This window comes from Cherax quadricarinatus, chromosome 78 (assembly GCF_038502225.1).
Source record: "Cherax quadricarinatus isolate ZL_2023a chromosome 78, ASM3850222v1, whole genome shotgun sequence".
NCBI classification, from domain to species: Eukaryota; Metazoa; Arthropoda; class Malacostraca; order Decapoda; family Parastacidae; genus Cherax; species Cherax quadricarinatus.
In genome coordinates this window covers 17,709,552-17,737,029 of record NC_091369.1, presented here as the reverse complement: position 1 = coordinate 17,737,029, position 27,478 = coordinate 17,709,552, and the positions used below count along the sequence as shown (strand labels likewise).

Genomic DNA, 27,478 nt, shown 5'->3' with positions numbered 1-27,478 from the left:
TTTTAAATTTGTATTTTTATATTACTAGTTTATACCTAGTTGTACTTTAGTTCATTCCAGCACAACACATAGACAACATCAACTTCATTATGTGTAGTAGTGACTATACTCTATATGACCAAAATACTCTAGCTATATACTTATCCAAGCTTCCCACCACTACAGATATCAGTACTAGAACTCAACACATAACTCAGGATATAAATAACCATAATTTAAACCTAGAAGATGATTGATCACGTTGACCCTGATCTAAACCTCCATAATCTGACACCCAATCAAAACCTATTGGAAAGTAACTGCCTTTATTACACAGCATCACAAGCCAGCACTATCCTAAACAATGCTAAAAGCCTATCAGTACTTAACTACAACATCAGGTCCTTAAGCAAACACTATGATGACCTCCTGGCACTCCTTGAATCACTAAAGACACCCTTCTCCTGCATTATTCTTACTGAGACCTGGCTTAAGCAGGACACAATAGATATCTACCCTCTACCAGGATACACAGCAATTCACAACTGCAGACCAAACCAAGTTGGGGGTGGTATTGCAATCTATTACTCTAACCAATTATCTTGTATTAGCACCACTTGCTTTAGTGATGAATATGGGGAATACATTTTTGCTAATTTTACTGTAAAAAACCTTAAGACACCTATAACAATCGGTGCCATTTACCGGATACCTCACACAAACATCCCAAATTTCAGTGAGAAATTAAAGTCACTAATAACAAACAGACAAATGAATAAGCACCACCTTCTCTTAGCTGGAGACTTCAACATCAACCTTGGCTTACTAGATGATCAGCCTGTAACTGATTTCATCAACAATATGAACAACACACTTCTCATACCAACAATAACTAAACCAACCAGGCTCACTGAGACAAGTGCAACCATAATAGACCACATATGGACCAATATACTAGCCCCCCTTAAATCAGGGATAATCACAGATAGCACTACAGACCACTACCCTACCTTCCTCCTGACAAACATTAATAAACCACCACTTGAATACAACAAAGTCTCATTTAGACTCCATGACGAGGCCTCAATAAGGAAGTTCACAACTGACCTAGAGATTGTTGACTGGCCTACAGAATTCTCCAAGGCCAATGGTATTGATGACTGGACAGACATTTTTCTTAACAAATTACTTAGACTATACAACAAACATTGTCCTATAAAAACGAAACAGATCACAAACAAACGGCTTGGTTGCCCATGGCTAACCAGCACCATTCTGAAATCCATTGACAAGAAACACCAATATGAAAAGCAATATAGACAGGGCTTAATACACAAAGATATTCTTAAACACTATTCATCAGTTCTCACCAAAGTAATAAAGAAAGCCAAACAACTATACTACTCCAGTAGATTCACAGACACTAGAGGAGATATAAAAAAGACCTGGAAAACACTCTCTCAGATTCTAGGGACCCACAAACTGAAAAAAAAACAAGAATATTGTCCTAACTAAACCTAATGAAACACCACTACATCCCACTGACACAGCTAACAAGATAAACGACTTCTTCTCAACCATAGGATCTAATCTCGCCAATAAAATCCCACATACTAATGCCCATGCCGGGGACTACCTAGATGGGAATTTCCCAAATTCCTTCTATCTTGCACCAACTGAGCCCTCGGAAGTCACCGAGATTATAAAGTCACTTAAAAACAACTCAGGGAATCTGTCTAATGTCCCACCATTACTGTACAAGCGAGCGGCCCATATCCTTTCGCATGCTATTTCATTACTTTTTAACAAGTCACTAGAAACTAGCACCTTCCCGAAACTACTCAAGATGGCAAGGGTTACACCAATACATAAAGGTGGTGACCCTACAGACTTAAACAACTATAGGCCAATATCAAACTTACCATTGCTATCCAAAATCTTTGAGAAACTCGTGCACAGGAGACTATATTCATTTATAACAGCACAAAACATACTCAACCCCTGCCAATTTGGATTTAGGAAAAATAAAAGCACTAATGATGCAATCATAAAAATGCTAGATCTGCTTTACACAGCATTGGAAAATAAGGAATATCCACTAGGAATTTTTATTGACCTAAGAAAAGCTTTTGACACAGTAGACCACGACATCCTACTCCACAAACTTGACCATTACGGTATAAGAGGCCATGCGCTTGCTTATTTCAAATCTTACCTTACTAATAGGTATCAGTATGTTACCATTAAAGACACAGCATCAACAACACGGCCACTTGATACTGGAGTTCCGCAGGGAAGTGTCCTTGGTCCCCTGCTCTTCCTCATATACATCAATGATCTTCCAAACGTATCCCAACACCTGAAACCCATTCTCTTTGCTGACGACACGACTTATGTCATCTCTCACCCTAATCTTGCCACCCTCAACACCATTGTTAACGAGGAGCTGATCAAAATATCGACTTGGATGACAGCCAATAAACTTACGCTTAACACTGACAAAACCTACTATATTATGTTTGGTAGCAGAGCAGGAGATGCACAAATTAACATTAAGATCGACAACACTCTAATTACCAGACATAATGAGGGCAAATTCCTAGGCCTATACCTTGACAACAACCTGAATTTCAGCACCCATATCCAACACATAACCAAAAAAGTATCCAAAACAGTTGGGATCCTCTCCAAGATACGATACTACGTGCCGCAAAATGCCCTTCTCACACTATACCACTCACTTATTTATCCATACCTCACCTATGCTATTTGTGCTTGGGGATCAACTGCAGCAACACACCTAAAGCCAATAATAACCCAACAAAAAGCTGCAGTAAGAATAATCACTAAATCCCATCCCTGGCAACACACCCCCCCACTCTTCATAGATCTAAACTTACTCCCTGTTCAGTACATCCACACTTACTACTGTGCAATCTACATCTACAGGACCTTAAACTCCAATATCAACCTTGACCTAAAACGCTTTCTTGATAGTTGTGACAGAACCCACAGGCATAACACCAGACACAAACATCTCTACGACATTCCCCATGTCCGACTAAACCTTTACAAAAATTCAATGTATGTCAAAGGCCCTAAAATCTGGAACACCCTACCTGAGAACTCTAGAACTGCAGACACATTCATCACCTTCAAAACTACCATTAGAAAACATCTTATCTCCCTGATAAACCCCATCAACTAACTACACGAATACCACCTGGTGGTTCACACTTACACTCACTCACCCATTTGACCATAAACAGAAATATTAATCTCAATCTTAAAATAATGAATCCTATGATACTCCAATACTGAAACTATGTACTGTGCCAAAACAAAAGCATTCACATTGCTAAACTCACAAACTAGTATTTAGTCACTTAGCCATAATACCAACTTACCTCATAATTTGTAATATTTTAAAATAAAGAATTAAACTAAGTCTGCCCGAAATGCCTAGCCATGCTAGGCGTTCTAGTGGTACACTCTGTAATCATTATTTAACTACATGTAAACCACACAACAACCAAATTCTGTAAATTCAACATTGTAATCTTTATAGAGAATAAACTTTGAATTTGAATTTTGAATTTGAAGATGTAAAGAGAGTAGTAAGGGAGAAAAAGTTAGCATATGAGAAGTTTTTACAAAGTAGAAGTGATGCAAGGAGGGAAGAGTATATGGAGAAAAAGAGAGAGGTTCAGAGAGTGGTGAAGCAATGTAAAAAGAGAGCAAATGAGAGAGTGGGTGAGATGTTACCAACAAATTTTGTTGAAAATAAGAAAAAGTTTTGGAGTGAGATTAACAAGTTAAGGAAGCCTAGAGAACAAATGGATTTGTCAGTTAAAAATAGGAGAGGAGAGTTATTAAATGGAGAGTTAGAGGTATTGGGAAGATGGAGGGAATATTTTGAGGAATTGCTGAATGTTGATGAAGATAGGGAAGCTGTGATTTCGTGTATAGGGCAAGGAGGAATAACATCTTATAGGAGTGAGGAAGAGCCAGTTGTGAGTGTGGGGGAGGTTCGTGAGGCAGTAGGTAAAATGAAAGGGGGTAAGGCAGCTGGGATTGATGGGATAAAGATAGAAATGTTAAAAGCAGGTGGGGATATAGTTTTAGAGTGGTTGGTGCTATTATTTAATAAATGTATGGAAGAGGGTAAGGTACCTAGGGATTGGCAGAGAGCATGCATAGTTCCTTTGTATAAAGGCAAAGGGGACAAAAGAGAGTGCAAAAATTATAGGGGGATAAGTCTGTTGAGTATACCTGGTAAAGTGTATGGTAGAGTTATTATTGAAAGAATTAAGAGTAAGACGGAGAATAGGATAGCAGATGAAGAAGGAGGCTTTAGGAAAGGTAGGGGGTGTGTGGACCAGGTGTTTACAGTGAAACATATAAGTGAACAGTATTTAGATAAGGCTAAAGAGGTTTTTGTGGCATTTATGGATTTGGAAAAGGTATATGACAGGGTGGATTGGGGGGTAATGTGGCAGATGTTGCAGATGTATGGTGTAGGAGGTAGGTTACTGAAAGCAGTGAAGAGTTTTTACAAGGATAGTGAGGCTCAAGTTAGAGTATGTAGAAAAGAGGGAGATTATTTGCCAGTAAAAGTAGGCCTAAGACAAGGATGTGTGATGTCACCATGGTTGTTCAATATATTTATAGATGGGGGTTGTAAGAGAAGTAAATGTGAGGGGTCTTGGCAACAGGTGTGGAGTTAAAAGATAAAGAATCACACAAAGTGGGAGTTGTCACAGTTGCTCTTTGCTGATGACACTGTGCTCTTGGGTGATTCTGAAGAGAAGTTGCAGAGGTTGGTGGATGAATTTGGTTGGGTATGCAAAAGAAGAAAATTGAAAGTGAATACAGGAAAGAGTAAGGTTATGAGGATAACAAAAAGATTAGTTGATGAAAGATTGGATATCAAATTGGAGGGAGGGAGTATGGAGGAGGTGAATGTATTCAGATATTTGGGAGTGGATATGTCAGCGGATGGGTCTATGAAAGATAAGGTGAATCATAGAATTGATGAGGGGAAAAGGGTGAGCAGTGCACTTAGGAGTCTGTGAAGACAAAGAACTTAGTCCTTGGAAGCAAAGAGGGGAATGTACGAGAGTATAGTTTTACCAACGCTCCTGTATGGGTGTGAAGCATGGGTGATGAATGTTGCAACAAGGAGAAGGCTGGAAGCAGTGGCGATGTCATGTCTGAGGGCAATGTGTGGTGTGAATATAATGCAGAGAATTCGTAGTTTGGAAGTTAGGAGGAGGTGCGGGATTGCCAAAACTGTTGTCCAGAGGGCTGAGGAAGGGTTGTTGAGGTGGTTCGGACATGTAGAGAGAATGGAGCGAAACAGAATGACTTCAAGAGTGTATCAGTCTGTGGTGGAAGGAAGGCGGGGTAGGGGTCGGCCTAGGAAAGGTTGGAGGGAGGGGGTAAAGGAGGTTTTGTGTGCGAGGGGCTTGGACTTCCAGCGGGCATGCGTGAGCGTGTTTGATAGGAGTGAATGGAGGCAAATGGTTTTTAATACTTGATGTGCTGTTGGAGTGTGAGCAAAGTAACGTTTATGAAGGGATTAAGGGAAACCGGCAGGCCGGACTTGAGTCCTGGAGATGGGAAGTACAGTGCCTGCACTCTGAAGGAGTTGCAGTTTAAAAATTGCAGAGTTGCAGTTTAAAAATTGCAGTGTAAAGCACCCTTCTGGCAAGACAGTGATGGAGTGAATGATGGTGAAAGTTTTTCTTTTTCGGGCCACCCTGCCTTGGTGGGAAAATCGGCCACTGTTTTATATATATGTATATATATATATATATATATATATATATATATATATATATATATATATATATATATATATATATATATATATATATATACACACACATATATATTATATATATATATATATATATATATATATACACACATTGCCATGCGCTGGCATGGCAAGATGTGTGGCGGGCTAGCTGCGGGATTTTCAATTATAAGTCCCGATCAACGAGGCTGACCAGGTTAAGACTCAACAGGACTTATTGTGAATACTCTGGGAAGATTCCAGTGAAGCGAGAAGACATTTCAAAGCACCGTTTCAAGGTAAATTGTGGAAGTGTTGTGCTGTTTGTGAATGTTGGTGAGTGGTGGTGGTAGTGAGGAAGACGGCCAGTGGAGGTGTGGGGGAGTACAAGGCCTACACTGTATATGAGTACCGGCCAAGATTATCGTACATACAAACCTCGAAAAGCTCTTATAAAAACATCTATATCCAGCACCATGCACCATGCTTCCAGTTAACGTGGAAATGATTGTGTCGATGCATGGACTTTTTAAAGGCTTATGTCATGGAAAAACAATGTGAAATTAATGTTAACGAGGGAGTGACCAGTCAGTGCATCCACCCCCACATCACGGGGGTGAGTGGAAGAGGTGGGATGTGTAACTAGATGGTGAGTGAACACATTGGTTCAGCAGTGCCCATACCCACATTGTTCATATTGTACATGGGAAACAAATAAAGTTGTGTGTATTGTAAGACAGTGTGAACAATATATAGTGTGCAAGTCCATGTGTATTGTACTCCCCGGGATAACCCTACTCAACCTGCGCCTCCCCCACCTAATTCCCAAGGGAAGTTTTCCCCTTCCCCTCCCGGCCCCTCAAACTCCACCAGGCCACCACGGTCAAGTTCACTACCTTCCACGCACCATACCCACCCAGCATGTCATATTCCACTCCTATTGTCTAGTCTAGCAGATGGATGCCAACCAGGAGGAAGCAAGCAGCCAGGGAAATGGCACGGCTGGCAATACTAGGAGAGGCAAGTGTCGGTCATGCTTACAGATTCGTTGTCTCAACTCTAATGGTTTCCTCCGCAAACATGGTAGTTGCCCTGGTTCAGGATGTCCTCCTGTGGAAAGTGATGATCCAGAGCCACCTCAGGCACCTGAACCCACTCTAACAGATTTTATCTCATCAGACAATCTCTTGGAAGCAATTAAAGCAACAGGTACGAGGACACTCACACATATTCCCAAAGCAGCCCGTCCACACGCAGCTGGGAAACTTACAGACCTCCTGAAAAAAGTAAACGATGGTTCCACTATCTTAAACGCTCCACCAACCATCAAGGCATGGCACAACTTGCTACTTTTTGGCAATGTCTGCTTAGCTGTGCCGGAAAGAAGGGGAAAGAGGCTAGCCTCAATGATAATTAAATCCTTAAGAGATTTTCCTAGAGTTGATAACCTCATTCACCTTCCCCGTCAACACAAAAAAGGGAGAGGCAGAACCCCCACTCACTCTACTGACAGTGAAAAAGTCAGAGTCCAGGTGAGCAAGAAAATTGAAGAGGGCAACACAGTGGGGGCAATCAGAATTATTACCAGTGAAGATACAGTTGCTCCCAGGGATGCTGACACGGCTGAAGCACTTAGAGGAAAGCACCCTGCCAGGGAAACCAGTGGCACCAACAGTCCCAACACCTCTGTCCCCACTATGGAACCATTGATTGTGGAAGACTCAGACATTTACAAAGCAATAATGTCGTTCCCATCTGGCTCTGCTGGGGGTTACACTGGAATAAGGCCACAGCATTTAAAGGAAATGGTTAATCCAGTTATTGGGGAAATTGCAGAGACACTGCTTTCAGAGATCACAAGGTTCGTCAACAATTCCTTGGCTGGTCTGATTCCTGATGAAATTAGACCTTTCTTTTTTGGTGCAACACTTTGTGCACTTAAAAAGAAGGATGGAGGAATTCGGCCAATTGCAGTAGGCAACACGTTACGCCGCCTCGTATCCAAAGCTGCTGTCCGAAGTATTCGTGCACAGGCAGCCATGATGCTTCAACCAAACCAGCTTGGCTTTGGGGTCTCTCAAGGAAGTGAAGCAGCGGTTCATGCAACAAGGGCATATATCAACAACCTGCCTGAGGACAATGCAGTGGTAAAATTAGATTTCAAGAATGCGTTCAATCTCCTGAAAAGAGACGTGGTATTAGCAGCAGTACAAGAACATTTCCCTGGTCTCTTCCCTTTTGTTTCAGCTGGGTATAGCAAGGAATCAATGCTTCTCTTTGGAGAGCATGAAATCACATCATCGGAGGGTGTCCAACAAGGAGATCCTCTTGCACCATTTCTCTTCTGTATTGCAGTTAGGGAAATCACAGTCAGACTGACCAGCGAGCTAAACATCTGGTTCCTAGATGATGGCACACTAGCAGGTACAAAGGAGTCCCTCCTACATGACCTTACACAGGTAATGACATGGGGACAGGAAATGGGTCTCATCCTGAATCCATCCAAATGTGAAATCATCTCAGTCAGTCAACAAGTGATAAATGCAGTGAGATCAAAACTACCAGGAGCAGCAGTCACTGCCCCCACAAATAGTGTCTTGCTAGGAGTGCCTCTGGGAAGCAATGCCATTGACACAATTCTCAGGAAGAAATTGGAAGAGTTAAGGAGAATGGAACAACGAATAGGCAATCTGGACACCCACGATGCCTTGTACCTTCTCACAAAGTGCTTGAGTCTGCCCAGGTTGACATACTTCCTAAGATGTGCACCTTCATATGATAACCCTATACTGCACGAATATGACAGTATTCTGAGGCAGATTTTTACGAAAGTACTTAATCTTACTCTAGAAGACGGGCAGTGGAACCAAGCTACACTTCCAGTCAGACTAGGAGGCATTGGTGTCCGCAAGTCATCACAGATTGCGTTACCTGCTTTTCTGTCCTCGTGTATTGCATCCAGAGAGCTTGTAGCAGCGATTCTCCCTGAACATCTTAGGGACAAGATTGGAGCCCAGGACCAAAAATTCATTGACGGAGCAATGATCTGGGATAATCTAACGGGCTCAGAAACCAGACCTGCTCCCCCCAACAACTACAAACAATCGCACTGGGATGGTCCAATAGTGGAAAATATAGCCTCAACGATGCTTCAGAGTGTGTCAGGGAAGGATAGAGCCCGCCTGCTGGCAGTGAGAGCCCCTCATGCTGGGGACTTTCTGTTGGCTGTTCCCAACTCCAGCCTTGGCACACGCCTCGACCCACAGACCATCCGCATTGGTGTTGCCCTTCGACTTGCTGCCCCTATTCTCGCCGAACACAGGTGTATTTGTGGCAGTGAAGCAGCAGACCGATTCGGGTACCATGGTCTTGTGTGCCGTAAATCCAAGGGAAAGATTGCAAGACATGAGGAGGTTAATAACATTATCAGGAGGAGCCTCACAACAGCTGGATGCCCAGCAGTAAGGGAGCCACCCCAACTATGCAGATCTGACGGCAGCCAGAAGCGTCCAGATGGTATCACCCTTCAAGCCTGGACAGATGGGAAGCAGGTGGTGTGGGACTATACATGTGCATCTACCTTGGCTGATACCTATCTCCAATACACCAGGGAAGAAGGAGGGGCAGCTGCCAGCTTTAGGGAGTCCCAAAAGTCTAGAAAATATGGAGAACTTGCCCATCATTATATGTTTGGAGACGAATGGTTTTTAATACTTGACGTGCTGTTGGAGTGTGAGCAAAGTAACATTTATGAAGAGGTTCAGGGAAATCGGCAGGCCGGACTTGAGTCCTGGAGATGGGAGGTACAGTGCCTGCACTCTGAAGGAGGGGTGTTAATGTTGCAGTTTAAAAACTGTAGTGTAAAGCACCCTTCTGGCAAGACAGTGATGGAGTGAATGATGGTGAAAGTTTTTCTTTTTCGGGCCTCCCTGCCTTGGTGGGAATCGGCCAGTGTGATAATAAAAAAAAAAATACTTCTGACTGACTATCTGCACGATAAACTTTCAACTTGCCCTTACATTAGCGTTAATTAATGTGAAGATACTAAACTTACAAAAATGAGCTCACTGTGACAATAAATTCGCAAATTATTTAAAATATTAATTTTGTAAATTAATAAAATTATATAACACATTTTTCATCCAAAAAAGAGATTTGTGAACCTGGAATGACAGCAGAATGTTCACTAAGTCTTTGAGATAGACGTTAATCAATAGTATGATTCTCTAATATACAAATTCTCTTGCACATTAATTTCTTTTATGTGATGTCACATTAAAAATTAAGTGCACTACAAAAGTAAATTTTTTCGGAAATTCTTTAAAATGCTTGGAACAGTGTTGTGACGTCTCATGTGCCTTTCTAGATTGGATTGTTTTTTAAACTTTTTCACACACATTGAACACTGATGTAGGGTCTCCCCTGTATGAATTACCATGTGTGTTGCTAAAGAGTCTTTGCTAGTAAAATCTTTTAGACACAGTGAGCACAGATGTGGTCTCACTCTCGTATGAACTCTTGAATGTTTTACTAGAGATGATTTTAGTGCAAATCCTTTGAAACACACTGGACATTGATATGGTTTCTCGCCTGTATGAATTCTTAAGTGCGTTACTAGATTAGCTTTTTGTCGAAATTCTTTAAGACACACCGAACATTTAAAGGGTTTTGCTCCTGTGTGAATTCTCATGTGAGTTACAAGATTAGCATTATGTCGAAATTCTTTAAGACACTCTGAACACTGATATGGTTTCTCTCCAGTATGAGTTCTCATGTGTGGTACTAAATAGTCTCTGCTTTTAAAGTCTTTTAAACAGACTGAACAATGATACGGCTTGTCTCCTGTATGAGTTTTCATATGTGATACAAGATTACTTTTTTGTGTAAAGTCTCTTAGACACTCCGGACACCGATATGGTCTCTCTCCTGTATGAATTCTCTCATGGCTTATTAAATCATGGCTTGTATAAAAGGCTTTTGGACACACTGAACACTGGTGGGGTTTATCTCCAGTGTGAGTTCTCATATGTGATACTAAATTACTTTTTTGCTTAAAGTCTTTTAGACATTCCAAACACTTGTATGGCTTCTCTCCAGTATGAGTTCTCATATGTATTACTAAAACACTTCTTTGTGAAAATGCTTTATCACACTCTGAACACTGGTGGGGTTTCTCTCCTGTATGAGTTCTCATATGTCGTGCTAGTTTACTGTTTTGAGAAAAATCTTTAAGACACACAGTACATTGATATGGTTTCACTTTTGAATACTCACTTTCTACCACTACATTAGATTTCTTAATATTATCAATGTTGTAGTCATCTGTCAGAGACTGGGTTGTAGGGGTAGTGATCTCAGAAGCCATCACTTGCAAGGTAGGTATGTAGAAAACAGATGTCTTGTTATAACTCAAGTATTTGTTTCTATTTATGACTTTTCACAAAAAATTTTAGATAATTATTAGTAATATTTTTGTGATGTAGGAATGGCACTGTGCAATCTAGTCTCTAATCTTGTGTGTAAATTAAATAAAATGTCCATGGAAATTTTTGTTAATAAACACTCAAAACAGTGAAAATGAAATTCATTTCTCTCCACTGTAATAAATTTATATTCTTCTAGGTAATGTTTTTAATATTTAGGAACACTGAACAAAGTTTCTTTATTGTGTTGACTCTTATGACAAATAATTTATAAAATATTACTCTGATAAATGATTATATTTGTCTGTATCATGTATATCATGTAATAAAGGGAGATACTTCTGATACAACTGCATATACAGTATCTATGTTCAAATTATATTTGAAAATAATCAGAAGAATGTCATGTACATAAACAATTATGTAAGCAAATTATTACTTGCATTTATAAATACTAATATAAATTGCCCAGGTAATTAATCACCTTATTAAAAAAACCGTATCTCTAGGAAATACTGATAATTTTAATATGATTAATTACATAGTACAGTACACAGTTTAATAAAGTAAAACAGTCATATACACATTATAGGATAGATACGTCAAATTTCAGTAATATTCAAGAAAAAATATGAAAGTTAAAATAAATATATGTGAGTGCTGTAAAGTGATGCAGGTATGTGACTAGTAGTGAGATAAGAGTGTGAACATATATTTGAGAGCAAGGGAAGTTAAGGCATATTACTAAATGATATTCTGCCTGCAGTCACTGGGTAAGATTGCTTTACAACACTGAATTAATTCTGAGAAATTTGTATATAATACAACACACAGAATTAATTTTGAGAAATCTGTATATAATACAACACACTAAATTATTTTATTGTTTTTCTTCTACAGTGGTTATATAGTGTCTACCTTTCTGAAATGTATTAGCAATAATTATTTAACACTTGGAATACTTGCTTACTGCACAAATATCCAACATCAATGTCATCGAAGAAATCAACCATCTGTTACCAAACATGCACATTTATTTTAAAAAGTAACTACAGATCACCAGATGTTTATAGTGCACATTAAATATTCCAGTAACTGGTGCAAGTGAGAATGTTTAAATGAGGAAACAAGGCGACCTGACACCTCCGTCTGCATTCACTGTCTATATGAGCTACACCATTCTAGGAAATGTATGAGATGCCTCTGACACTCACTGATGACATTATATGTTAGTATTATCTTCGTCACTTACATGAAATTTATTGTAGTGGGTGTTGACACTGCGTGTGTAATTCATCAGGTATAAGGATGAGCTGGGGGAAAAACAAGAATGAATATTAACAAAGCTCAAGTTCAATATGAAACAAGGGGTACAGATTAATGGACAATTGTCATTATAAGAATACAACTCATAGACAAAAACAGGAAAAAAAAAAGTTTACCTATATTGTTTGACATCTAACTGATTTTTCCTACTGTTATGTATGTTGCACTTCTCTGACAAAACCAGGCCTGACAGAAATGACAGGTTATACAAGTTTAAAAATGTTTTTAAGTACATCTGAAACAAAAATTCAATATGTACTTTTATTCATTCAAGAATCTTGTAATCGATGAGTCTTTGATTTTGTTCAAAGGTAGACTGTCATTCAAGCAGTATATACCGAGCAAGAGGAAACGCCTTGGCATAAAACTGCTTGTACTCTGTGACTGTGACAGAGGCTTTGTATTTGATATAACTGTATACATGGGAAAAGAAGTGGCTTATATACTGTATGCAGGAGAGGTGCAGCAGTCGTAGGTGACATCACATTTGACGAATGTATAAGCAGGTCATGTCCAAGGGTTAGGGAAGTTGAAGAATTCCCTGTACTAACATCCCAAGATGGTACACAAATAACAAGCACATAGAAGAGAGGAGCTTACGACGACATTTCGGTCCGACTTGGACCATTTACAAAGTCACACTAACGAGAAGTAGAGCAGGACGGGTATATATAGGGTGGTGGTTGGTTGGTTGGTTGTGGGTGGTGGTGGGTGTGGGTGGTGGGTGTGGGTGGTGGGTGTGGGTGGTGGTGGTGGGTGGTGGGTGGTGGTGGTGGGTGGGTGGTGGTGGTGGGTGGTGGTGGTGGGTGGGTGGTGGTGGTGGGTGGTGGTGGGTGGTGGTGGGTGGTGGTGGGTGGTGGTGGTGGTGGTGGTGGTGGTGGGTGGTGGTGGGTGGTGGTGGGTGGTGGTGGGTGGTGGTGGGTGGTGGTGGGTGGTGCTGGTGGTGTGGGTGTTGTTGGTGGTGGTGGTGGTGGTGGTGGGTGGTGGTGGTGGTGGTGGTGGTGGGGGGGGTGGGGGTGGTTGGTGGTGGTGGGCAGTGGTGGGTGGGCGGTGGTGGTGGGCGGTGGCAGCAGTAATAATAATAATAGTAGTAGTAGTAGTACTGGTGGCGGTGGTAATAATAATAATAATACTTCCACCACCACTACTACTACTTCCAGCCTATATATACCCGTCCTGCTCTATTTCTCGTTAGTGTGACTTTGTAAATGGTCCAAGTCAGACCGAAACGTCGTCGTAAGCTCCTCACTTCTCACTTCTAACTTTATTATTTTTTAAATACACTACCTAACAGAATCACTACCTAACTGAATGCAACCATATGACCTGTCTTTGTAATACTCACTTGTGCTTTATAGTTATCTGTTTACATTAATGTTTTATCACTGATTTCATCATTGCTTAGTAGCAGCGCTGTATAGTCCTTGTGGCTTAGCGCTTCTTTTTGATTATAATAATAATAATAATCATTGCTTAGTTAATCTTAAGTTAATTTTAAGCCAGCCCGTAATGCTATGCATAGTATAAGTGGCTTTGGCATACTGCTCTTATCTGTATTTTTTTTGTACCTCTGTATGTGTGCACAAATTGGAAATAAATAAATAAATAAATAAATAAATGTGCGGGTTATTTGTGTATCGTTCCAGTCACAGTATTGTGCCTTTTTTTGTTATCCCAAGATGTTGATGTGTCAGACAGGAATGTAGATGAATGGTTCAGAACCGACAAGTTGATAAATTAGACATGTGCAACATTTGAGTATCTTCAATGAGAAAACGTTTTGCCACACAGTGGCTTCATCAGACATTCCTGTCTGACACAATAACATCTTGGGATCTTAATACAGGGAATTCTTCAACTTGCCTAATCCTTGGGCATGATCTACTTCCACATTCGACAAATGTGATACCACCTTTACCCAGGATTGAAGAATTATTGTCTGTGGTGGGTAAGGTAAGACACTTACAAAGTTATAGTAGAAGGATACATACTTACAGATACCTGTAGATGAGAGGAACCAACAGGTTTTAATAATAAATACCCATAAGGGACTCCTCATGGCATCTCCTGGTATCTTTCAAAGATTTATTTCCCAGTTGTTTCTTAGATTGGAACGTGTGGCATCCTATTTGAATATCATAATATGAGGGTCCACAGAAGCTGAGAATGATGCCAGGCTCAGGCAAGTGTTAAGAATTTAAAATAGCATAATGCAGTACTGAATAATAATAAATCAGTGTTGAAAACCAAATCTATTGAATATCTGGGGTATAAGACATCAGGGAAAGGTACTAAACCTTCTCCTCAGAAGATTGAGGCTATTGTGAATTTACCATTCACTAAGACCAAAGGGAAAGTTCAATCTTTGGTGGGTACGGTAACATATTACAGTATTGCAATTTAATTAGGAATTTCTCTCTAATTTTGGCACTGTTGTATGAGTTGAAAAAAAAAAAAAAAGAGCCAAATTTGAGTGGTCTTCAGTGGAAGAGAAGGCTCTTCAAAGGATTAAAAAAGGCTTGGGGTGTTTAGCCTTGTTAACTAATTTTACAGGAAAGCATTCCTTAACCCTTTGAGGGTCAAGAGCCTCAATCCTGAACTCCCACTGGGGGTCAAAAAATATTCAAAAGAAAAAAAATTATTTTTTTCTTATGAAATGCTAGAGAATCTTTTCCCAACCATAATGACACCAAAAGTATGAAATTTGATGGAAAACTTATGGAATTATGCTCTCGCGAAGTTAGCGGTCTCGAGGATATTTATGCATTGGCAATTTCGCTCACTTTGAGCCCTATTTTCGGCCAATTTCATTGTTCCAGTCGACTAAAAGCATAGCTATTTCACTAGAACTACATTTGTTCTATTGACTGAGTACAAGAAACCACCCATTTACCGATTTCAACTACCCAATAAAGTAGTCAGAAATTGGCAATTTGGCCAATTTCAAACAAATTTCAAAAGATTCTAATTTCAAAATAGGGTCCTGAATAAACAAGACAGACATTCCTGGCACTAAAATAACAATTTCTCTGTACATTAGTCATGTCTCCAGGTCCCTCATATTTCTCTTGCTTTCCATTATGAATTTTTCTCACAAAAAAAAACAGAGGATTTACTTTTATGCAGACTACTGCATAATTGTAAAAACAGTGTAAATAATATCAGCACACTTGTGAAAGAATATTATACCCATCAGCTGATGTGTACTGGACATGTGGCGTGATTTGTTTACTCTTGAACATTGGCAAAAATCGAACATTTCTGGTATTTTAAGCTCAATTTCAAGGTACTTTTCATCATGAAACCAATCAAAATCATCTCTATTTCTGCAATACATCTTCCATTCTATGAAATGAGACCAAGAAAACGAGAATACAACCATAAATACCATATGAAAATACAGTGCAAAGTCGCTGTTTTAAACCAAAAACACGGTCGGAGCTCATTTTTTCTCATTATGCAGTGTGTGCTTCAGGATTTTTTATACTGTGCACACTGACCATGCAGACCCTTCTTTTATATGCAGGCCTACCAGCTTTCCTCCACCAGATTTGGAGGCGCTAGAATTTATGCGAATCAGTACGTGAGCGACCCTGGCTGTTAAGACGTACATGCATGTGACCAACCCTCAAAGGGTTTAGCTTTAGCGTTTGCTGTTAAGAAATTAAGACATTTCTTCCCAAGGAGAATGTTTGTTGCTTGAACAGATCATAAACCATTGCTAGATTTATTTGGAAAAAGTAAACATATTTCAGTAAATGCAAATGATAGACTTCAGTGTAGGGCCCTGTTATTAGTTCAGTATGATTATGATGTGTCATTCAAGCTGGCAAGGAAAATGTCACTGCAGATGCTTAAAGTAGATTATCTGTTGAATATCATGGTTTAGAGTCGTGTACACCTATGGGATATATAAGATTAGTAGTCTCTGGATTTCCAAGATATCTCATTTAGAGATGATTAACCTTTAACCCTTAAACTGTCCAAACGTAGATCTACGTTTTTTCAACATTTGAGAGTACGTAAAAAAAAAGTAGATTTTTTCTTTTTTTTTTTTTACATTTGAAAATGCGTAAAAAAACTTTGATCTACTTTTTTTTTGTTATATTTGAAAATATGTAACAAAACTTAGATCTACTTTTGGAGCACTACACATGTGAACATAAATTTGTTTAGACAGTTTAACCCTTTCAGGGTCCGTCCCGTAGATCTACGGCTTTACGTTCAGGGTCCAAACCGTAGATCTACGCCATGAGCTCAGCTCACTCTGATAAACTGTGAGTGGTACATTTGGGCCTAGATATGAGAGAATACATCTATGTGGTATGTGTGCACCACATAAAACAGATCCTGCAGCACACTGTGTATAATGAGAGAAAAAAAATGAAATCATGATTTTTCGATTAAAACAGCAACTTTGCAGTGTTTTTTCGTATGTTTTTTATAGTTGTATTTGCGATTTCTTGGTCTCATTTGATAGAATGGAAGACATATTACAGAAATAGAGATGATTTTGATTGGTTTTAGCACGGGAAATGGCTTGAAACTGAGCTCAAAATAGCAGAAATGTTAAATTTTTGCCGATATTCAAGAGTAAACAAACGACCTCACACGTCTAATACACGTCAGCTGGTGGGTCTAATATACATTCACAAATATGGTGATGATATTTATACAATTATTACAGTATTGCATAACAGTAAATCTTCTATTTTTTTGGTGTGAATAAAAATTCATTATGTGAATAAAAAATCAAAATGGAATTTATTTGTAAAGCCTCAAAACATAACTAATGAACAGAGGAAATGTTAGTTTAGTGCCAGGAATGCCTACATTGTTCATTCTGGACCCTATTTTGAAATTGGAATATTTTGAACTTTGTGTTAAATTGGCCAAATTAACAATTTCCGATCACTTTATTTTGTAGTTGAAACAGTTGACTTGGCAATTTCTTGTGCTCAATCGATAGAATAGAACTAATACTAGTGAAATAGCTAAGAATTTGGTTGATTGGAATAATGTAATTGGCCTAAAATGGGAGTCAAAGTCGGCAAAATCGCCGATTCGTAAATATCGCTGACACATCAAAATTCGCGAGAGCATAATTTCGTCAATTTTCCACCAAATTTCGTACTTTTTGTTTTATTACCTTCACAAAAAGATTCTCTACAATTTCATAAGAAAAAATAACAAATTTTTTTTTTTAAAATTCTTGGACACTGGTGCGTGACTCCAGATTTGGGCCTTGGACCCTGAAAGGGTTAAGGGTTAAGCTGTCCAAACGTAGAGCTACGTTCACATGCGTTGCGCTCCGATCGTAGATCTATATTTTATTTTACATGCTTTCAACCTTGGCACGATAAGCCTGAGTTGCCTAGACATGAGAGAATGAGTCTGTGCACTCAGTGTGCGCAGTATGACAAAATTCAGGGATGCCAGGAAAAATGCGCTCTTCATTTTAAACAAAAAAAAAAAATTTTTTTATTTATTTTTTCCAAAACATTCAAAGCGGTACGCACGTGAGCGTTGATCTACGTTTGGACAGTTAAACAGTAAACTGGGAAAGATGTTGTGTTATTCCAGGTACAAGTTGACCATCACTAATCCAGCATCATCGGGACCCGTAGGGTGCCAGATTAGTGATTTTGTGGGATTACAGAGAGGTTAGGTTAGAATACACTTTAACCCATTGGTGATATTTGCACATCAGCAATTTCACCCACTTCCATTGTTACAGTCTAACAAACTCAAAGCTATTTTGCTAGTACTCCTCCTATTCTATTGATTGAGTACAAGAAACTGCCCATTTATCTATTTCAACTACCCAATAAAGTGATCAGAAATCGGTAATTTGGCCAATTTCACACAAATTTCAACAGATACCAATTTCAAAATAGGGTCCAGAATAAACAATGCAGACATTCCTGGTACTAAAATAACATTTTCTTTGTTCATTAGTCACATCTCCAGGACCCTCTTATATTATGTTTGCTTTCCATTTTGAATTTTTATTCACACGAAAAATAAAAGATTTACTGTTATGCTGTAAATTATTGTGTAAATAATGTCACCCATTCATGACTGCATATTAGACTGGCCAGTTGGACATATATTGGATGATTATGTTATTTGTTTACTCTTGAACAATGGTAAAAATTGAACATTTTTGCTACTTTGAGCTCAATTTTGAGACACTATTTATTTTTTATTTATTTATTAATTTGAACATGATACAGTGAAGTACATAGTTATTACAGTGCAACATGCCAAAGCCCCTTGTATGCAGAGTATTATGAGCAGGCTTAAAATTAACTTAAGATTAACTAAGCAATGATATATTCAGTGGTAAATACATTATTGTAAACAGATAACAATTTAGCACAAATGAGTATTACAAAGACAGGTCATATGGTCATTTACTGTGTTGCTGAGCATTCAGTAGATTGGAGTATTCTGTTAGGAAATTTAATTAAAAAATAAAGTTTGATGGGTCACTGGTTAGACATTTATGAGATACAATAACGAGAAACATTTATGAGATACAATCTATGAGATACAATTATTCAGTATTTATTTAGTTGTGGGTGAGTAAGTGATTTTTGAGGAGACTTGAATTTATAAACAGTGTTTCTTTTATATTCACAGGTAATGAATTCCAGATTTTAGGGCCTTTTATGTGCATTGAGTTTTTGCATAGCGTGAGATGGACTCGAGGAACATCAAAGAGTGATCTGTGCCTTGTGTTATGGTCGTGTGTTCTGTTGAGGTTGGTAAGGAGACGTTTGAGGGGAAGGTTTATATCAGAATTAAGTGTTCTATGAATGTAGTAGGTGCAGTAATAAGTATGAATGTTTTGAATGGTGAGTAGGTTTAGAGTTTTGAATATTGGTGGAGTGTGCTGCCTGTAGTGGGAATTTGTTATCATTCTGACTACAGCCTTTTGTTGGGTAATTAATGATCTGAGATGGTTTATTGTTGTTGAGCCCCATGCACAAATTCCATAGGTGAGATAGGGGTAAATAAGTGAGTGATATAGGGTCAGGAGGGCTGACTGTGGAACATAGTACCGTATCTTCGATATTATGCCTACGGTCTTGGAATTTTTTTTGGAAATTTGTTGCATACGTGTTTGAAATTTGAGTCTATTATCAAGGTGGATTCCTAAGAATTTTCCCTCTGTGAGTTTTGTGATAGGTGATTCGTTTATCTTTATGTTAAGAGGGACGTCTGTAGCTCTGTTACCAAACTGAATGAAGTAGGTTTTGTCAATGTTTAGAGTAAGTTTGTTAGTACTCATCAAGGTAGATATTTTCTGTAATTTGGTATTTACAGTATTGGCTAGCGTGACTGGGCTCGGGTGAGAGAAGACGTATGTAGTGTCATCTGCAAATAGTGTGGGTTTGAGTAGTTGCGATGCATTTGGTAGGTCATTTATGTATATGAGAAAGAGAAGAGGGACTAGGACACTTCCCTGTGGGACACCAACTGTAATTGACTGTGCTGAAGAGTTTGCCCCGTCTGTGTACACATATTGGCTTCTGTTACTGAGGTAAGACTTTAGGTAGTTGAGGGAGTGCCCTCTTATACAATAGTGCGACAATTTTATATGGAGCAAGTCATGATCAACTGTATCAAAAGCTTTACGCAAGTCTATGAAGATCCCCAGTGGGACTTCTTTTTTCTCTATTGCAGTGTATATGTGTTCTAGCATGTGTATAATAGCATCATTAGTATTTTTATTAGGCCTGAACCCAAATTAACAGGGGTTGAGTATGTTGTGAGAGATGAGGTAGGAATAGATTCGCTTATGAATTAATTTTTCGAAGATTTTAGAGAGAGGGTGTAAGTTGGATATTGGCCTATAGTTATTCAAGTCTGTTTGGTCTCCTCCTTTATGGATCGGGGTGACCCTTGCTATTTTGAGAATTGTAGGGAAGGTAGAGGATTCTATGGATTTGCTAAAGAGTGTTGCAATGATTGGTGATAGTACTTGTGATGCTTTTTTGTATATAAAGGGTGGTAAGGTATTTAAATCTCCTGTCTTGTTTTTTAGTGTGTTGATAATAAGGGAGACTTCAGTAGTGTTAGTCAGAGCTAGGAACAGTGTGTTCGGGTAGTTGCCAGTGAGGTAGTCATTGGGTGGGGCATCTGAGCTTGGGATTTTATTGGCAAGGCTTTTTCCTATAGTGGAGAAGAAATTATTGAGTCTGTTCGCTGTTTCAGTTGGTGGGAGTTGGGGTTCATCTGGTTTTGTTAATTCAATTTCGCTATTTCGTGATATCTTTTTTGTTCCTAGAATTGCTGATAGGGTTTTCCAGGTCTTTTTTATATCACCTTGTAAGTTGGATAATCTGTTCTCATAATACAGTTTTTTAGCCCTTCTTATCAGGCTGGTTAGGATTGACGAGTAACGTTTTGTTTGGTCTCTGGTTATGTGCCCCTTTCTGTACTGTTTTTCGTATAGGTGCTTTGTATTTATGGATGCGAGGATGCTGGGTGTTAGCCAGGGACTGTTCAGTCTCTTAGCTGTCATCTGTTAAGTTTTTTGGGGGCAGTGCTTGTTATAAAGGTATTGGGTCTATTTTAGAAAATTATTAATACATTCGTCAATATCTGTATAGATTTCTAGCTCAGTGTGCCAGTCAATGTTTGCCACTGCTGCTGTGAAGTTATTAATGGCTGCCTCATTGTGAAGTCTGAAAGTGGCTTTAGTAGTGTCTTGGGGTAATTTGCCAAGGTTTGTGATGAGGAAGGTAGGGTAGTGATCTGTGGTATTATCTGTGATTATGCCTGATTTTAATGGGGATATGGTGTTGGTCCAGATGTGGTCTAGTAGGGAAACACTAGTCTCTAACTCTTGAAGGTTTTGTTACTGCTGGTAGCAACATGCAGTTACTCATAGTGTTTGTGAATTCAGTAATGTGTAGGTCCTGGTCTTGCAGGAGATTTATACTAAAGTCACCTGAGAGTAGCAAGTGATCTTTGTTCATGCATGCATCAGTTATCATACTTCCTAGGTTGTCACTAAAACGGCTAATGTTTGACTGTAGATGTTTATCACTGTGAGAGGTTTTTGTAGGTATTTGGATTTGAATTTAGCTATTATATATTCCCCATGTTCATCCCTTGTGCAAGTATTAGTGATACATTCTAGTTGGTATGAGTAGCATACAGTTGTGCCACCCCCTTGTTGATCTGGCCTACAATTGTGTATGGCTGTGTAACCAGGAATGGCATAGACATCTGTAGTATCAAGCTTTAGCCAGGTTTCGGTGAGAGTAATGATGGATATACTGGAATGCAGGGAATTTAGTAATGCTATGAGGTCATCGTAATGTTTACTTAAAGATCTGATATTGTAGTTAAAGACAGTTATGTTTTTGTTGGCTCTGAGAAGTACCTTTGATTGTTCTGCTGTGTAGTAATTACAGTTACTGTTTGATTCATTTAAGTCATTCAGTAAGAGGTTGGTATCAGGATCAATGCTTGTTATCATAAGATTTATAGTGAATCTATAGTTAGAATTAAGTATAAGACAAAGTAAATATTCTAAAGCTATAAAATAGCACCTGAGTTATTTTAACAAATGTAAAAAATTTGATCTAAGGCTAAAATAAAGGAGACAATATATAAGGGACTAAAAAAAAAACTTAGTGGTGAACAAATAAAGTGGTAATCAAATAAATGAGCTAGGGAATATAATGGCAAAAATAGTGAATTTATTACACTTTAGCACCTGAGAATAGCACCTTGATTATTTTAACAATTTTGAATATATGAACTAAGGTTGTTATGTAAAGCTATAATAAAGCTAAAATAAAGGAGATAAAATATAGGGACTAAATTAAATAATGGTAAACAAAGTTAAATTGGCAGATAGTAACTAAGATATGATATAGATTTGGGAGTAAGATCTGATTTGTTATAAGAAGTTGAGCAATTTATTGTACTATAAAAAGTAAAAAATAATATGAGGTAGTTGGTAGTAGCTAGCAAAAGATAGTTTTGGGCCTTGAACAATAATGTAATTGAAATATACACTAATTGCACACACAATATAGTCACTAAGATATGAAAATAATCTGAAAGTATGAATTGCCTAATAGCATAAAATTTGAGCAATTAATATCACTATAGGAATATTATTTGAGGTAGTTGAAACTAGCTAGTGAGGGATGGTTCAAGGTATTGCACAGTAGTGTAGTAGGAACATACACTAGTTTGTTATTTGAAGTTTGAGAGAAAAGGGAAAATTAGGTATGATTATAAGAGAATTTTAACAGTGCTTAAGTAGGAAAGAAAAAGGTAATACAGATATTTTTAATGAGTAAGTATCCTATTAACAAAAAATAAATTGTGAATTGGGAATCTGGGAAGATTACACAAAATGGGTCACACAAAGAACTGTGTGGGACACCTGGGAAAATGAGGCAGTAAATACTATCTAGGTGATAGTACAGGGATTAGTTCAATAATGACATAATAACATACACTAACGTAGTAAGGATTTGGTCACTAATATCAGTCAGACTCTAATGTTTGCATCAAGAAGGAAGTTTGTTAGTTCATTTTCATTTGTAATGTAGTACACACGGCCTACATTAGTTTTTCTTACTAGAATTTGTCCATCACGTACAAAGCACTGGTGAATTTTATCATTATTCTCACGTTTTAGTTTTCTCTGTACATGAAATCAATCAAAATCAATCGAAATCAATCAAAATCATATCTATTTCTGTAATATATCTTCCATTCTATCAAATGAGACAAAAAAAAAAACAGAGAAAACAACCATAAAACCCATATAAAAATACACCACAGTCACTGTTTTACACCAAAAACACGGTGGCAGTTTTTTCTCAATGTGCACTGCGTGCTGCAGAATTTTTTTTATATAGTGCACATTTACCACAGACCTATTTCCTCATATGTAGGCCCAAATTTACTGGTCACAGTTTATCTGACTGAGCTGAACTCATGGCAATTGACAGTGGCTTCAAAGCCACCTTATCTTTCATGGACAATGTACAGTGTATGTGCTTTACACGAGAAGCATTTCTTTCATAGGTTGGAGCCATGGCTAGGGCTAAAAGTGAGCAAGTTATAACAATAAATGGAGAAAAAGAAATAGGAATGACTTATGCAGCAAGTAGCTCCACCCAACAGTAACAGCAGGCTGGTGTGGCAACCCCGGAAATTTGAAATTATGCTAGCCGAAATTAGAGCCGGATTACTGATGGAACCAGATTACTGATTGCCGGAGTAGTGACGGCCAACCTGTAGTAAATAATGTAAAATATGGGTGGTAGTTCTGGTAGATTTAAATGCAAGGTCTTAGAGCATTTATATATTGACCACAGTGGTATCAATGTTATTAAAGATGGCCAAAGAGTGACCAAGAAATTGCAGAATTGGCCAAGAATTGTCCAATTTACTTTAAAAATTTTCAACCACCCTCAGCTCCAGGACTACCTTGGCCAAGTATGGGGAAAGCATGGTCTAGTGTGTATATAGACTAGGCAGATCCAGTGGAGATTAAATAATTTTTTTAGTAACTGTGGAGATTTAAGTGACTAGTTCTATAACATCCACAGTTATTGCTGAGGAAATCCTGTAATTTTGGGTTACCAGGCATAACTGTGTCAGAAAGCTGCATACTTTGTATCAAAAGAAGTGGATGCCTTCTTCAATACAAATAGTATAGACCATGTTACTCCAGCCACATACCGTCCATCATCAAATAGTCTGGCAGAGAGGGCAGTAAGGACACTGAAGGTAGGTTTACACAAATTTACGAAGGGATCTCTCAATACCAGAATATGTAAATTCTTGTATAACCACAGAAAAACTGTTCATTCCTCTACTGGTAAGACACCAACAGAAATTATATTTAATGGGAATTTTACAGTCCCAGTAGCAGCTTTCAAATGTCACATTAGGGAAGACAAGTCATTGTCTAATATTGCTGCTGGTGAACTACAGGGGAATGGGAAGCAAGTTCAAGTTGATGATGCTGTGTGAACCTTGGGTAGAAGGTAAGATTACTGAGGTATTAGGCGTTAGGAATTATAATGTACAAATTAAGAGATTTGAGAATATATGGAAAAGGCATACAGATCAACTCATGCCAAGATTCAGGAGTGATGGAGAGCAAACATTGATTCCAACAGTACAAGAAGTTGTAAGGAGTGGGTTGGCAATTCCTGGCCAATATAGAGACTAGGCATCTTTATGGTCAGAGAAACTGCCAACAATAGGTAACAGGGGTGATAAACTTAAAGATCAGGTCAGTGTGGGGTGAGACCCTCCTGGGAAGGTTGATAATGACAACAGTAGTGTGAGAGAAGAGTTTACACCTCAGGAAAATGCCAAGCCATGGAGGCATTCCAGAAGAGTGGACAAACCTCGAGACAGGTTGGATTTACTAGTTAGTTTTGACGATAGGCTAATCTTTGTACTGTAATGGTATAACGTGTTTTGATGATATAACGAAGTTTAGGCAGGAAAGAATGTAAGGTGCTGAGATCAGTAAGAGAATCAAATCCTATGTTCGGAATTCCGTTTATGTTCAATCATCTATAGATGTTGTCCGTCAATTGTGCGGTGTTTTTGTTTGGGTGGCTTTAGAAGAGTACACTATTACTGTTATTGTCCTTGATTACCCTTTACCACCATAACAATTCTTTTCCTCATATATTTGCATTCAGAATCAAGATTTAAAAAGATAATCTACCTGCCTGTTTGTCAATAAGTAATACCAATGTAGACATGTACCTAAGGTTGTTTCTCAAATTCTGCAACTCCCATTTCCTATGAGTTAGTTGTATTATTTTTCAGATTAAATTTATACTTAGAAATTAACTATTAAACTATTACTGCATATAGTCACTGCTTTGAGAATTTGAGTTCAAGATGAGAATGTCTTGTAAGTAATTTTATTTAGACACAGGTACACATAAGTACAATTATCATAGTGTAAATTACCTAGAACTTATTTTCATTGGGATCCTTGGACCCCATAACCTTACTAAATTATAACCCAAATTAATTTTTCGAGTTTTTGTATGGAAATGAACTTGAGTTCAGCAATGAATGTCATCTAATGTACAAAATAGTACCTATAATGTTAGCAAATGTCATCTAATGTGAAAGATAGTACCTAAAAACTTATTAAACTATAAACCAACTAACTATTTCTTATAATCATGTACAATATGACCTTGTAGTCTTAAGTTAGGCTTAAGTTTGCCAGAAATATTCTGCATAACTTAAGTTCAACTTTCTCTCAAATGTCACTTATATCTGCATAAATAATTAATCAAGCTAAAATAAACTTGTATGTCAGAAAAGTTAGTCATTAGTTTTAAATACAAGTATGATATGGCTGAAAACGCTAGGAACCTATAACACAGGTCAATATTGAAGAGTTGAAGCCAGGAGCTGAGCATCAACCCCCACCATCACAACCAGAACACCAAGTGAAAGTTGAAGTAAAACATGCCAAGGAAAACGTCTTCCCCATCAAAATGTTTGGTAAAACTTACTAAGTAATACTTATTTCAAAGTTATCCCTCAAGTATCATATAAGAAAATAACGTCCAAAAACCTGAGAAGTATCTTGAGGAAAGTATAGATCATTGAGAAGTAAACAAAGCAATATGGCCAGTGAAACACCAACGTATATTTCACATTTTCTGCCATATAACTTATATACAGGTATTCCTTCTTACCTCATTAATCAGTGACTTGAGGATAAGTCGTGAAAATGATTTATTTTATTTTTTTTTTTTGGTGGGACAAAGGTGATATTGTCCTGATGTAAGTATGATCCTGGTGTGGCGAGGCCGTCACAATGGACGACTATCCTACACCAGCTACATATTATTGTTGAACTGCAGTCCCCCTTGTTGTACCTTAGCTTTCTCTACCATAAGTAAGTAAAGTAAAGGTTTATTTCTTTGTAAAGGTTACAATATGTAATCATAATTTTGGTTTACTAAGTAGAAAAAAAGCCACTATCACGTCAGGGCATTTCGAGCAGACTTATCCTAATATATAGTAACTACTTAAAACTAGACATGATGATAGTATATAGTAACTACTTAAAACTAGACATGATGATAGTATATAGTAACTACTTAAAACTAGACAAGTGGTTTACTTGTATACAATCATATTTATTCAGGTATACACAAATACAGTTAAACAGATTATCATACATAGCAGCATATGTGTAGAGAACCTGGGATAACCCAAAAAAGTCAGTGATATATTTCCATTGGGGTCTTTTAATACCTTATTATTATACTATATAAGAGATAATATCTTATTATTATACTATAAAGCAGATATACTAGGAATAAAGTAAAATGAGTTATTTATATTTACATGTGTGTTAGCTAAAAAAAATAAAAAATCATTCCCCTCCCTTTCTTAATGAAGTTCAGGCAATATGTGATCGACTAGGCCTCATAATATCTTCCTCTAAAACAAAGATATTAACAAGCAAACGACATACCCCACCCATCTATTTGCAGGGTGAAAACATTAGCTACGTTAAAACTTACAGATATCTTGGTGTAGATTTAACAAATCCGCTATACCACAACTAGATCTACCTGGAGTTCATTACTTTTGTAACTAGTTCAGCTATCATAACTTTGGGGTCCAGTCCCTGGACCCATTATGTACCTTTGTAATCTTTTGACTACCGCCCACAGGATTCAATTCTATTCAATTAAATTCAAGTTTATTCTCTATAATGGTTATAATGTGGGATTTACAGGTTTTGGGTATTCTGTGGTTTACATGTTATAAAATACTAATTACAGAGGGGGCCACTAGGACACCTAGCATGGCTAGGCATTTTGAGCAGACTTAGATTAATTCTTAACATTAAGGTCCTGGTTGACTTTACGTCGTAGAACCTCGATGGCTTTTTTGGTAGGTA

At 38.0% G+C, this 27,478-nt stretch overlaps 2 protein-coding genes across 2 annotated transcripts in view; one reads left to right on the top strand and one right to left on the bottom strand.

The window, feature by feature from the left end:
* Positions 1-27,478, top strand: part of LOC128701482 (inactive hydroxysteroid dehydrogenase-like protein 1) — a 375,829-nt gene that overhangs the window by 337,276 nt on the left and 11,075 nt on the right. The gene's annotated exons all lie outside the window — the stretch shown is intronic.
* On the bottom strand, positions 8,873-26,428 carry LOC128704515 (zinc finger protein ZFP2-like). Its single transcript, XM_070101741.1, has 2 exons — positions 26,259-26,428; positions 8,873-12,515 (listed from the first exon to the last, which is right to left on the bottom strand). Exon 2 carries the CDS (start codon positions 11,142-11,144, stop codon positions 10,071-10,073), a length of 1,074 nt encoding a protein of 357 aa, XP_069957842.1. The 5' UTR covers positions 11,145-12,515; positions 26,259-26,428; the 3' UTR covers positions 8,873-10,070.

Coding starts and splice junctions, on each gene's coding strand:
- LOC128704515 (XM_070101741.1), bottom strand. CDS start 11,144: ATGGCTTCTGAGATCACTACCCCTACAACCCAGTCTCTGACAGATGAC.